At 43.0% G+C, this 14,940-nt stretch overlaps 1 protein-coding gene across 1 annotated transcript; it reads right to left on the bottom strand.

Moving 5' to 3' along the window:
• Positions 1-5,471: 5,471 nt before the first annotated feature.
• amigo1 (adhesion molecule with Ig-like domain 1) lies at positions 5,472-7,157 on the bottom strand. The gene has a single exon (XM_071543582.1). The coding sequence runs from the start codon at positions 7,155-7,157 to the stop codon at positions 5,619-5,621; it is 1,539 nt and encodes a 512-aa protein (XP_071399683.1). The 3' UTR covers positions 5,472-5,618.
• Between the last annotated feature and the right edge of the window lie 7,783 nt (positions 7,158-14,940).

The following is a 14,940-nucleotide window of genomic DNA, read 5'->3' as shown; positions in this document are numbered from 1 at the left end:
AAAACCATGGAATTTGAGAGGTGCATTTGAGATGGGGAATGTTAGGGAATTTCATATTGTATAGGTTTAATTCCCTCGACCCTGGGTTTTGATTATTTTTGATGAAATGGTGCCACCTGGTGTTTGGAAATATCACTCAGTGATGTGCTGTAGTCGTGCATTTATGGCAGTGGAGCAGGTTTCATTCTTTTTTTCCCCCCTCTTATGATGCTCTTGCTATTTTTTAAAACAAACATTTAACCAGGTATTTGCCATGCGATTTAAATTATTTTTTAACAAAATTCTTATCAAGTACATTTTTCCTGGTTGGGTTCTTATATTATGAGGAAGTAGAAACCTTACCCTTATTTCTAATTTTCTACCAGTCATCCTTTGTCCATAATCTTATGTGACAAATTTGTCAAGTCATTTCTGCCATTAATAATTCATACACTAGTTCACAATGACAAGGGAGAAGAGACCAGTGAAACACCCATGTTGAGTTAGTACATTACATCATATTGCCACTAGATGGTGCTAAGCCATCAGCTTTCCTCCTCAGAAACAGAGACGGCAGCTTGTTGAATAATCAGCCACTGATTAAACACTTCTACCCCAAGCTATGCTCACTTGGCCCTTAATTTCATATCATCAACACACACTGTAACAAGGAAACTATTGTGTCTTCTATCTGCTCTATTCTATTGTGGTCATGTGACTGGTAATACAAATTAACTGAGGTTTCCAGGTTAAAGCAGTTATATCTTGCACAAGAGCTTATACATTACACACTGCATGTAAAATAGAAACCATTGAATAGAGTTGCCAATAACATAAAGGCTCTCAGTAGAAAAGTGACATTCAATCCGTTATCAAGCAAGAAATAATCTACTTGATCTGATCTTTAAAGCATCTAAAAACAAACTGCTGGCTTTGTTTATGTTTACTCTGTAAACAGTTCTAAATAATGGCCACAAGCAGCATGCTGTCCATTCAGTGAAATCATTGCCCAAATCTTCCATTAGAAACTACCTTCAAAGGTTTAGAAGCAGTTACCTTGTACTGTTTTAATAGGATGGATGGATTTATTAATGCCATTAAAAAGTTAGTGTGTGGGTTAGAGTGCAGGTAGAACAGGCATTGACTTTAGGAAAGATAGATGAGGTAAGAGAAAGCAGAAAAACAGAAGGGAGGCAGCACAAGATGTAAAACACGTCTTATCTTTTATTAAATCAAATGATATATCATAGTATTCTCTAAAGTATCGCCTATTAGGTTGCACTAATCCTGCAGTTAGAGAAGCTCTTAAGCATACCATGCAAAGCCATTCAACTTTATTTGCAAGACCTTTCAAATTCTATGGCAGGAACCAGCCAACTCATCCTTGAAGCAGCAGAGTTTACAGCCTACTGCTTCCAGGATGAGAACCTCCATACTTGCTACTACGTATTGTGAGTACTCCTTTCCCTAATGTCTCTGAACTATCCAGAGGGTAATCCTTGTGAGGCTGAGGGGAAACAGGAAGTAGTTAGTGTGGCAGTATTGAACATAAAACATTTAAATCCTAAGTGTAGTAAAGGGCCCATGATCTGCACAGATTTTTGTTTTTATCTTATTGATGCTGCTGTGTGAAAACCTTGCAAGTCCAATAATGATGTTTTCATGTTTAAATGTCATGAAACATTATACAAAGGAGTTTAAAATGTACATATAGTCCTGAGTAGATTTCTTTATCCTAGGTCCCTGAGACCCATTGTGCTGTTTCAGAAATTCACTGGTGTTGATGGAGAGATCAGTCAATTTTCCTAAATTCCTGACATTTTAGAGAGCAATTCTTGGAATATTCTAACAGCCAGAGTCATAGCTCCTTTAATGTGTTGAGGACTTGTATCACACGACTCCTCCTCCTCCTCATCCTGAGCTGGCAACTTGTTCAACCTCACCAGAATAAACCACTGATGAGTCACCTGGAAATCACCTGCCATAGCCTCCAATCTGGCGCTGCACTGTGCCTACTCCTCGACTTGCGTTCCTTATGGCTTTATGGGAAAAGTCAAGTGCTGACTGAAAATCACTGGCGGCTACATACTCACTGTGCTTTAAGATGTATTAATGTCCAATGACTCTGATATGAAACCGGGAATAAATTACATAACTCTTCTAAGGCAGTCTTCGATATATATGTTCAATATATTTCTCTGTGTAACCATCATCTTCAGCACAGTCAAATGTAAAATACATCCTCTTTCAATAAAAAAACAACCCCACCCCTCCCCTACTTCCAAAATCCACACTGATATCAAGACTGGGGGTTAACACTGAAACAACTGACAGTAGCACAGCTGCAGACAAAATGCAAAATGATCAACAACATTGGATTATACAAGAATACCGTTAGTACACTGGTAGAACATAGCAGTACACAACTCATCAATACTGAACACAGAGAAGTGAGTCTTAATACACATATATATAGCTATATATAGGAAGGCAGATTTGCTTTGGAGAGTACAAAGCCAGTCTTCTCCACTATATTAGGACCCTTCACAATAGCACTTAGTATTTCTCTATACAGAACTGCAGCTTGTGTTGTGAGTGACAACCCAGAGACGAATTAGCCTCCCACTAGCCACTGCAGATTCTAGCCTGATGGACTTTGGGTTACTACAGGGCAAACACATGCTATTCCTCGGAGATCCTGTCGGTTAGAAGCGTTACACCCACAATCTCTGCCCAAGATTTTGTTAATTTTTACAAGGTTTTAGCCATTTCAACATCTTTTTTTCTGACATTTACTGCCTTGACATGCTGCCGTCCCGTCAGTGGCCAGGCCTTGAACCCTGAGGAGATTTTCGACTGATGAGCGGCTCATTAGGATCACTCTGGGTAGACAGCAGGGGGAAAGCACATATGATCTGAAGATGCTTTACTTAAGGGCAAATCTCAGGGCTTAATAAGTCTGCGAAATGGGACAGATTCCTCGCCAATTGCAATCATTAACAGTGCTGAAATGTGTCATTATTTAAGTGTGTCCTCTAGTATTTTCGGTGCTCTATATTTCTCTACCTGATATTCCTTGGTGTGAGAGAGTGGAATGATTCACACACCACCTCTCTGATAAGTGTGACTTCCTTTTCTCACCCACACAGGAGAAGCTGCAGTGCCTATTGCCCATCCAGACTGTGTACATATTAATATTTGAGAGTTAAATTGGCCGCATTAAATGGCAAAGTCCAAGAGTGCATGTTATTTTTCCATAACCGCCAAAATTCTCAAATTTACTGAAGTACTGCTGGAACTGGAAAGCCTAATAGCATGATAAACTCTTTCATTACACGCTTCAGCCAGATGACTCAGTAGGAAAACAAATGTTCTTTGGGAGCTCCAGGCATTTCCCTCATAAACAAATTACAGACTACTTAAAGGGCATCACATTCATTGCCTGGCTGAATAATTGCTTTTGAATTGAAGTGAGGGCAGCCTTGTAATGACAGAGATATACAAACAAAGCAAACACATCCAGCTTGAATTGAGGCTGTCAATGTATACGGAGCCAGAGAGAATAGCTTTGTGTGGCTGTGACTCATGATAACACACCTATCTGCTCCTGCTCAGAGAGACAAAGGAAGGGACGGCAGAAGGAAGCCTCATCCCATCAAAAGATGCAATTAGCATTTAATCATGACCAGCCTTGTTGTGTCATGAAACGAAAAACCCGCACAGTATAATGAAATCACTCCTTTTTGTTTATGCCAAGACACAGTCGCCTGCTCCAAACCTAGTTAATTCAATATGCACAGCATAAGAAGTGGCTGCATACGTTTGGATGGTGAATTCAATTCATAATAGATTCAATAACAATCTCTACTGGAGAAAGCAAGGGATCTCCTGAAGGCAACAATCACTGATTCCCCCGTGGTGCAACAGATAAGACCTCTGAAATCATGACCCCAGCTCTCTCCTGTCAGGTTCAAATAATGCACAGCCTCATGAATATTATTCACAGGCATCATCTTCTGGTTATGTAATATGGCAGAGTCTATGTTTACCTGCTGGTAAAATGTATATTGCATTCTACCAACCATAGGGCAAAATGGCTATATCTTAAATCAATGTTATATTAGGAATTATTCATTTGAGCAAAATGCAAGAAGATCAAATACTTAAATCTACTACATAGTGTATGATTTATGAATACACCAAGACTTATGCTTTTTGTGAACAATGTACATTAAAATACATCAGGCATTAGTGTAAGGAGCACAATTTACACACAGGAAGAAAAATAAATCTGGGAGCCTTTAGCATTGGCTTCCTGGTAATATGATAAAGAAAAACAAATGCTATGTGTTGGCCAAGAGGAGTCAAGCTCTGCAGTGTGTGGCACCTCAGTGGACTTGTAACAAACAGATGATGATTCCTCCTTGTGAGGAAAATGTTACCTGTCTGTACACAGAGTCCAGACAATATGTTGACAATCAGTCAAAACAAAATACTTCCCTGCAACTACTGTGTATCTACTGGATGCATTCCATGTTTCCTATTCTGTGTAAGGCTTCAAAAGTGTCTTTTGAGTTATACTGGAGATGTGCAATAACTAAGAGGCAACTATTTTGATCAATAATTCATTATAAACAATCCTAATGTCTTGCGTTGGTTAGCAATTTAATACCATACATCTATGTAAATTGATCCCTTAACATAGCAAAGGAAAAAAATAGAGCTCTCCTATCATTAAAGACATACAATATGAACATGAGTAAGTACAAGGAGCGATCTGATTAACTATTTCTAACTGAGTGCAACTCTGAATAAGTATCAGCTATGAAGTAGGATGAAAATGACCGGTGATGGTCTTTTAATATAGTGTTTGTGCTACCATTATCTCAATGTAAATGACTAAAGATCCTGTTGAGAAAGATCCACATTTCCTTTATTCCACTCACACAGGTCTTCTTAGTCTGGGATCTCATATAATGTTAGTTTATGGCATGCTGCTTCTCCATGGATGACTCAAGGATAATGACGAATATTTATAACCTGGTGATAGCGGTCTGTCTATCTAACTCTCTGTCCATGTGTTGGTAGAGGAGGGGTAAATATACTTATGCTCTAATGTTTACATAAGACTCAATCTAGTCTAGTCCTAGTAATAAATATAATTATGAGTCAGCAAGGCTCATGCTCATGGTTTGAATATACTGTATGTGTGAACTATTTTCTTTTTCGGATCTAATTTCAATCTAACTGTGCATTGTATCATATTTCCCCCCACTTTAGCAATCTAATGTATCACTTCCTGAGTACTGATATCCAACAACACAGCCTCTACTTTTTACTCTCATAAGACTAGTTTCCACTGTCCATGTACACTGCCATTCTTTCACAGTATGAATATTTAAGTGCTACAGATTAAAATGCTGGAAAAGTCCTGTTTATTGTCCTTGTCGACAACAACACAGTTCATTTATTACTCCCTTTGAGACCCTTATTTCCACTTGTCAGCAACTACAGACGAATGTTCTTCCTCTGTTCTCTCCCTCAAAGTCCCAGTCACAGTTAAGGTTTACTAGAATATGGCTCACATTGCACCATATACATCCAGTCATGTGATGTCCATCTGTTTTGTCCGTCCCGCCTCAGACCACCATGGGAGTGTCTGAGAAGACGGAGCTGATGGACTCTGCTACTGACTTCTTCCTCCTTCCCTTCCCCAGTGTGCCGGCCTCCTCGTCCAGGTCGTCGTCATCCTCGTCCCCGTTGCGGTTCAGCTTGCCGTTCTGGCCCTGCAGGTCCTTGGAGTCTATGAACGCCACGTGCCTGTTCAGCTCGGCCTTGAGCGCCGGGTCCCCGTGGGTGGGCGTCACACTGAGCATGGAGGAGTGGATGCTGTCCTCGCCCTGGGCCTTATCCTTGTTGGGGCAGCAGAAGCAATGGCACGGCGTCATGTAAAGGTAGATGAGCACCAGCACCACGCTGGCCAGGCAGCCCACCAACGTGGTGTAAGCTGTGTTCAGGGTCTCCCCATTCCCATTCATGGTGTAGTTGTGGACCTTCAACACCACATAGAGCGTCTCGTTGACGGCCGCGCTCACCGCAAAGCAAGTGTAGGTCCCAGAGTCCTCGGACCTCACCGGACTGATCTGGAGACTCCCATCTGGCAAGACCTTGGCTGTCTGGTTGCTTCCAGGTGTCACCACCACGTTGCCGGGCATCACCCAGGTCTTTGACATGGCCCTATTTTTAGTGTCACAGCCAAGGATGAGTGTCTGCTCCAGAAAAGCCTCTTCATCTGCCTCCTTGAATGTGCTGCAGTTCAGAACCTCACTGTTGAGTTCAAAAACACCTACTTGTGTTTTTTTGGGGCCAGGCAAAACACATTTGTAGTCATCCTTAAAGTCCAGGGCGGAGTTGAGCTTTCGGATGTGCCAGTGAGCTAGGAGGCTGTAGAGATCACAGTCACACAGAAGAGGGTTGCTGTGGAAGTAGAGGCCATTTTTAATCCAGGCAGGCAGCACCTGGAGCTCATCGAGAGGTAAGATCTTGATCTTGTTGGAGGAGACATCCAGAAGGCTGAGTTTCTCCAGGCGGGACTTGTCCTTGACCAGCTCCAGGGGGAAGCGGGAGATTTGGTTCTGGCTAAGGTAGAGCTTCTGAAGGTTGCTCATGCCTACAAAGGCTGAGCGGTCAATCTGGGAAATGCGGTTATTGTAGAGCAAGAGGACCTCCAGGTTGACCAGAGGCTCAAAGATGAACTCTTCCAGCTTCTCCAAGTTGTTGGAGGACAAGTCCAAGTACCGCAGGTGCTTGACGTATACGAAAGCCTCCGAGGAGAGGAAGTGGAGACCGTTGTGGCTGAGCAGGAGGTTATGGAGCTTCAGCAGCTTGACCGGGGTCCATTCCGCTCGCAGTTGTGGTATCTCATTATAGCTGAGATCCAGCACAGCAGTGTAGAGCGGTAGGCCTGTAGGAACTGTGGTCAAATTCATCTTGGAGCAGCTCACGATGTTTGAGGCGCAGATGCAAGTCTTGTGGCAGTTCAGGGTCGACGCTGCCGCCCCCGGGAGCCAGAGGAGCGCCATGCAGAGCGTGAGGAAGAGGGCCCATCTCAGACGTTTACTCAGGTGAGGTAATGTTTCCAACAGGCTATCACCTGTTCTGCTGGGAGGCTGCAACATGCTAGCAGTTGATCTCATTTCAAGAGGAGTTCACTACGATCCCGTTCTCAGAAAACAGCATGGAACGGCAGCTGGAGGATTCCCAGGCATTGCTAATTGGAGGCTGTAAAGAAAGAGAAAACATGGGTGATGAATGAATATTGCTATTGGATACAAGTTAATATCATGCCTTGGACACACACACGCACACACACACACACACACACACAAACAGATTATCTATATTCCAAGACATTAATCTCTCTCTCTCTCTCTCTCTTTCTCCCTTGCTCACACGCATACACACAAACAAACTTCCCCTACTTTACACTATGCGTGTCTTCCAAACAAAAATACAAACACACGCATCCCCTACACACGCTAACTCATGTGCATTCACACTCCTACAGGACATGCATTGACTTTCTTTTTCTCTCCACTTCTTTCTCCCCCTCTCTCTCTCTCGCGCTCTCTCTATCACGCACGCACGCACACACACACACACACACGCACGCACACACACACACACACACACACACACACACACACATACATATATACAAACACATATTACAACCGATAGAACAAAGACATCGTAAAAAATTAAAAAAAAAAAATAATTAAATAAAACGTTTAATCATGCAACAGTTTACGTGTGTCAGTCTGTGATGTTCTTGTCCATTTCTGGAGGAGCGATGTAAATGTTGCATTGCACCATTCTCTTCGAAAACAAATGATCACTCAATGAAAATGTGAGCTGGGTGATGGAGAAGGCAACGGGGAGAGCCACCTACCTTCAGTCTGGATGCAGCAATCTCCGATTTCATTAAAATAGCTCCTCGTCTGTTTACAGTTTTGCAGCAGTCCCTTCAGTGAGCCTGTGTGTCTGCTTTAAGGACAACAACGGATGCAGGGAGGGAGGGAGCCAAATAATCCTGGTCCACGCGGCGTCCAATACCCGGTGCAAAATTACGCAAAAAAAAAAAAACCGATTACGTAAAGATCAGACAACACACGTCCTTTTAACTACTGCCACTGACCTATTAGATTGGGTTGTAATCAATGAATTAATTCAGGTACCGTAGCTCGAGTATATTGCTCTTATACACACGCGGCCTTGCATCCGTCTTCTTCTGCAGAGAATCGGCGCATTTATAGCAGGACCGACTCCTGGCGACTCTCATCAGCAGCCATGGAGATAATTAAGCAGGGGCAGTCTCTAGCCGGAAAGACTCCCTGTGGCTTCCCTTGCTACAGTCTTCGTGCAGTGCTGCTGCTGCTGCTGCAGTGAGCCGACAGTGGTTGACGTGAGTTTTCAGCAGAGCCGCGCGCTGCTCAGAAGGCGCCGTCTTCTCTCTGGAAGATGCGGAGCGGAGACGAGAGGCGCGCGCTGCTGCTGAAAGACGGGGAGCTTCTGAATGAAATGAGCTCAGCGCGGAGCGGCCAGGGAATTAAAATGATACAGAGCAGAAACGATCTCTTGAGTCATGAAGGTTACTGATATAGTTTACCAAGTATGATAAGCATTCCCCAATTACCCTTACTGAGTGTTTTGTTGTTGCTTTGCATCTGAATTATTTACATCTTGTTCTATTATTATGATTATTAGGCTCCCCTAATGGATTTGGCAATGTCATTGGTCAAATCGATGCAGCTCGTAATGCCCTTTCACCCATGATTGACAAGTTATTTGTTGATTGAAAGTGTTATAACAATACAGCTGTATCATTCATGCTTCCTAAAACACTTTGCCAGATTGTTAAACTTGACTCCTGGTCGTAGCACTGCAGTGTATGGAGTGTTTGTATGGTAAACTCTTTCCTTTTCATCTGATGAAAAGACAAGGTTTGTTTTGCAGTATCATATCCAACCAAACCTCTGATTTATAATGGCACATGACGATGGTGGTGTTATTGTTTGAACATTCTCACTTTTTTTGGATTAATGCCATGTTTATGTAAGATTTTGCTAAGGTGTGACAAGGTGCCCAGGTGGTTGAATGTGCTAGTATGCATGCCTGGTAAAATAGGCCATGGGCTGCACCTGCATGTTGAATGTGGCCAACATTTTTCTCTTCTCTTTCCAGTCTATCCTCACTGTACCATCTGACAACTGAATATGTTGGCTACCACTGCATGTTCTTACTACTGCCGCTATTTTGTATTTTCTCACCATATACGTAGGTTCCCATTCATAAAGTGGGCTATCTTTTGTTGATTTATGAATGCCTAGAATGAGCAATCGGCTCATGTAGATTTGTAGTCAGATAAATTGGTGGTTCACCTGCAGGTGCCACTTCTTCTTTGCTCTCACTATCACAAGATTGCCATGGGGTCCTGTAACTGTATTTGAACACTGCACAACAAGCTGCCTACATGATTAACACATATAAAGTAATGCCACATTTTGCACTCGATAATAAAGAAGAGCATCATCACTCTTCTATGAGTTCTGAATCTCTGAAGAGTGTTTCAAAATGCTTGTTTGTTTTGGTCAAACAAAATGCTACATCAGGTTTCACAACACTTTATGTTACAAAAAAAGTTACTATATATCCTAAATGTTTCTGTTTTTAAGGACTCTGTAGTGTCTGCACACATCAAAGTGTCTCAGCTCTCTGCGCTTGGTGGCAGCAAAGTTGCAACCGCATTCAGGGATTCAAGAAACTTTCTATTAACGGTGCAGGAACATGAACCCACCATAATATTCTTTTTATCTCTGTGGGTGTTTAGTTGTTGATTAGCCCAGGTAACCTTTGAGGGGATTTGCAGCTTAATATTCACAGCGGTGCATCATGTTGTGTATGCCTTTGACTTTTAAACATCGCCCACCTCTCCACACTGCTGCAGGTAGACAGACAGGCTTCCCAACAATGATTCCTCAGCCAAACTTGCTTACAGTGCAGACTCTATTTATGTCGTTGATTAGATCTGTTTATGAGCGGCTACCCTGAGTAGGGGAAACCTTGTCATTTTTTACTCAAGCGAATCCACCCACATGCTGCTTTTTGGGATTTTAGGGTTTTTTTTTCAATTCACAGAGCTGCTGCAGCAAGAATTGCCTTGGCAAAGCTGTGAGAGCTTGTGCCTTGCCAATGGGCAGCTACACCAAAGTGTCCTCCTACTCGGGATATCATATGAAATAATTTAATACATTCGGTGAAGATTAGTGATGGGCGTCTTCCTTGTGGAAAGCACTGGAGACATTATAGTGTTGACAGGTGATAATTTGGTATCAGGTAGCCACTGGCAGTGGGGTCATCTTGGATCACAGCGCTGTCATGTCAGTGTCCCCTCCTCTTTATCGCCTGTGTATTTCCACCACACACGTCACAGGGATCCCAAGGCCTCATGACCAGGTCAAACCCAATTGACCAGGAGAAGAGTTATGTTCGGGAGAGCGACCTTCTGTGACTTACTGCTCTTGAATCTCACATAGATTTCATGCCTTAAGCAGACAATAAATTCAATTCAGTGTGTTTGCTCTTGCCGCAGAGCTGCATGGGCACCATCTGTGCGAGAAAGACAAGGGTGGGGGAGTGTAGACATATTTACAGAAATTATGTTGGAGTTGCCTTGAGAAAATGTGTTTTGGCAGGTGAAACAAAAAGCTGTCAGGGAGAGAGAAACCACTGCAGACACAACTCGCCACTGATATGAACTGAAGCAGATTGAACTATGAAGAAGTGGATACTAGATTGGAATACAAAGGCAGATGATTTGCTGCAGTGTGGGTCGATGCCAAATTAATTGTCACTTTGAAACAAGTTCAACTCTTTACTCCATTGGTCCCACTTATAAAATAGAAGAGCCTCTGCACTGTTCTCGCACAGACTGTAAATTTACTCACATGCTCGTATCTCAGACTTGAGTTGAGCAATGGAGTAAAGAAGATAAAAACATGACTAGTAGGACATTCATTCTCAGAGATGTGATCCAATCGTCTTGGACACATGCCTCTTGGAAACATGACTTTCTCGCCGGGCCTGTGAGTGAAATGTGTCGATGCAAGAAGAGACGTGTGCTTTTGTGTTCGGACCGATGTGACTCAATGCGATGTGAAACCTGTAGTCTGTCTGACCACAGCATTGTATACACTCACAGTGACTTGTGAGATGGAGCTCAAAATGATTAATGTTCTGTTCGACTCCACTTCCTGCTGTGATAGGGATAGTGTTGCCTGGCAACGGCCCGCGGCCTTTCGTTGACTGTTTTGGCTCGGCGGCGGCTCTGTGGTGGCCTTGCCTTCACTTGTTCTCCACGTACCTGCTCAGATTGGGTTTCTAGTGCGGAAAATCGACTCTCAAAAAAAAACCCACTTCACATCTAGAGAATCACTGCCTCCCCATGAACACAGGCATTGACAAACAAACACCTGTTAGCAAATTAATGGACCTTTCTATTCCATAATGCATCAGCATACATTTAAATATTTACAGGTAGGAATGTCTTTCTTTCTCTGCAAAGCCGTCTGCCAAGGCAAGCAGGATTCCCCCACTTATTAATCATTGAGTGGTGGCAGCATTGTTCAGAGCGATTTTAAGGCCTGGCGTTACTCTGCCTAAAGTGGCTATGCCTCTAGGCAGCAGCACTTTGCAGACAGAAAGCCATTCCTTACCCTCAGATGACCTGATCATATTTCCCCGAATGACAACATATGGAATTACAACAGAGCGAGCATATTGAAAGCCATTAACTCCATTCCATTTCTATGAGGATTTCTGTGTCATCGCTTCATTTATGAAGCCTGATTGCACCTATGTAAATGATCTGATGTTTACATAGGCTCTTTTCTATGCACCACCTGGCCTCTCTGCAGGCATGGTAAACATATACTCTTGTCTCGGAGCTGAGTGGTTTACACAACACACACAGCTGGATGCAAGTAGACCCCATGCTGGCTGCACACAGCAGACCTCCAGCTGGGTCCACAATCTTCTGTTCACATGAAACTTAAAGCTTTCATTTTGGCCATACTTTTGGTTACTCTTTGGTTGTCTCATATTCTCACCACAGTTGGAACAATGTTGGTTTATAGTGTGATTGCATGGTTTGTAAATACAAATGCATGAGCATGATACAAATGCAGCTGGATGAATTTATGCTTTATTCTCTCACCTGAAGGGATTAATGGGCTGATGTTAGGTCATCCAGGTAAACATTGGGGATAGATTGCACTGAAGACACTGTTAATAATGTATTAGTTCTAAATAAATAAGACAAGTAGTGTTTATTTATACAGTAGCAGGGCTGAGCTACGTAACAATAGCTAAGTGAGGTGTTTAGCTCATCAGGGGTCAAGTTGCCCTTCTTGCGATATCAGTTTCCTCTGAATCCAACAAATCTGAGTCGTGCAGATGCAGCAGCGGTCCGGGCCAAAGAGCAAAGCATTTAACAATGATCTTTGTAGAGCCTGTGTCTGGAATGCTCCCGGTTTCCATGGCAACACATTCAGATTTGTGTTTGATCACCTGTTTATCCAACATCTGTAGGGATGGAACAAGTTCACACAACATGCTCATCGTGGGGAAGGGCCCGCGCCAACGACAGATGCTTCCGTACAATCGTTGCCGTTTGTAATCTTAGCACGTCTCATTCTTCCATCGCTTAGCAACAGGCTGTGCTTTGGCCATGTGTGCCAAGACCACTACTCTAAATCATGGACGAACCCCTGCAGGTGTCAGCCCACACTGTGGCAGTTGAATAATAACAATGGATGTAATCAGGAGGCATGGCACAAATTGTTTTCCCTCTCTAATCAAACCTGTCGCTAATGCAATTACAAGCTTTGCTGTAATAACTGTGCATAATTACCTTTGTCAGGTGAAACTGTCAAGCCGAGGACCTGTTACGGATCTATTTAAAGCTGTCTCTGGGAAATGTTAAATCCACTCATCAAGTGTACTGCAGAGATGGGCAAAACAAATCATATGATTATGATGGGTTAATAATCTGAAAATAGAGAGAGAAGGAGAAAGAACGAGAGAGAGAGAGCAGTGGAGAGAGTTATTGGAAGACAGGGCATTTCCCAGTCTATATCACTAATACCTGTTAATCCGGTCCTTAAGGCAAAGATAAAGGAGTTGATTCAAGCTGCCTGTGGCTGTTCCCAAAGGAAACGGATGATTCTCTGCTAATTAACTGTGTGGAAAAACAATGATAATCCTCTGTCTTTGGGAATAAGAGCCTTGCTCCTGCACCCTGCCAATAAGACGAGGTCCACTGCAGAAGGCAAAGGGAAAGGCTCTAAATAGTCTGTGACTCACACATTGCCTCCCCGTTTTAGATTCACAACCGCCATTCTTCCAGAGCACCTAATGTGCACAAGATGCTGTCTATAATGTCACATGGACTTTTTAGGGCATTCCCGCTTGGTAACAGCCTCCACATATTTCAAATAAATCTGCTGTAATTACACTTCCATTTTAAGAAGAAATAAAACATTGCAGGAGCTTCCATTTTGTTAGAAATGTGAGGAATTGAAGCTTTATGCCTGAATAGCTCTGTAACTAGAGAAGGATCTACAAACGTATTTGTAGAGGTTTGGTTTCCTGCCTGCGTCAGAAACCTCAATTCAATCCTGCCTGTTTAACACGATAATAATTTGTTTACTGTTGGTTAGTAGCCTACTTACAGCAATAATTTTAGCCTATAGTCTTCACTTCAACCCCTCTGTTTTTTCTGCCCATGTTCAGATTTTGACTCCTGTTACAGTAGTCAAAATCTGCTGTGGAGCCATTTTGGGAGCGTGTCAGAGAGGTCCAGCAGGCAGCAAGGCAGCAGCAGTCAACACAGAGCCCATTACTTGGCAGAGGAGCTCCCCTCCCGCGCAGATGACTGAGACTGTGTGCGACCCGGAGTCCCTCTCGTTATCTTTGCTAAGAGGCCATCCACATGCCAGAGTGGACAGGTTAAAAAGCCGACCTGCAGGGCTTGTTTACTAAGCGCTGGCCTTTTTTTTATTATTTTTTTTTTAAACTCTCTTTCCGGCTCTCTGTCTGATTCCACTAGTGGCACATCAAGCCTGGATGAAGAGGTCTTGTTTACAGCTCTCCAGTCAAACGGCAGTGCTTGTGCTCCAGGGGAGAAACAGAATTGCACCTGCGTTTTGGAGGTTTTAGAGGGGAAAGGATGAGGGGAAAAGATGTGAGGAAGTAAACAGCAGGATGCATTTCTCAGTCTCTTTTGCTACCAGGTGATTACAGACAGATGCAATAGTTTAGTTAGTGCTCTGTTTATTCCACCAACAATTTCTCTCCGTTTATATACAAGAAGCAGAACAATTCAATTCAATTCAAATTAACAAATTCAATAACAATGCACTACAATAATACACTGCTACAATAACAGAATGGAGGATGTATGTTAAACAGTTACTGGTTCAGTACAGCTGCATAATGTACCTTTTCTCAATGTACTTTCTAAGTCAATTAAATCTAACTCAATATCAGATCATTTTCTCCAAAGAACGCAGAGAGCTAAATATGGAAACATTACACCGTTATGTTTCCGCCATATGATACAGGAAGAGAGCGAAATCGAGAGGCTCGATACATGAAGGAACGGCCGCAGCACCTTATAACTCTGGGTTTATTACCCAGAGCGAATTAAGAAGCCTGAGACATAAATCAGCAGCCGCTTCCCATGAAATGCTGATGAAATGACCTCACACTCTGCAGCCCAATGTATCAAGCAACTGGCTGGATCACGGGGGAGAAGAGGGGGGCAGGTGGAGGGTCTCTAATGGTGCAGCAAAAGGGGGCAGGTCATAGAGGAGGAAGGAAGGGAGGAGAGGAAAGGAGGAG

The sequence above is a fragment of the Centroberyx affinis genome, unplaced genomic scaffold (genome assembly GCF_046629955.1).
Source record: "Centroberyx affinis isolate AG114_WGS23_722 - 3 ecotype Tasmania unplaced genomic scaffold, CSIRO-AGI_Caff_v1 ptg004352l_1, whole genome shotgun sequence".
In the NCBI taxonomy this organism is placed as follows: domain Eukaryota; kingdom Metazoa; phylum Chordata; class Actinopteri; order Beryciformes; family Berycidae; genus Centroberyx; species Centroberyx affinis.
This window is presented reverse-complemented; position numbering and strand designations above follow the sequence as displayed.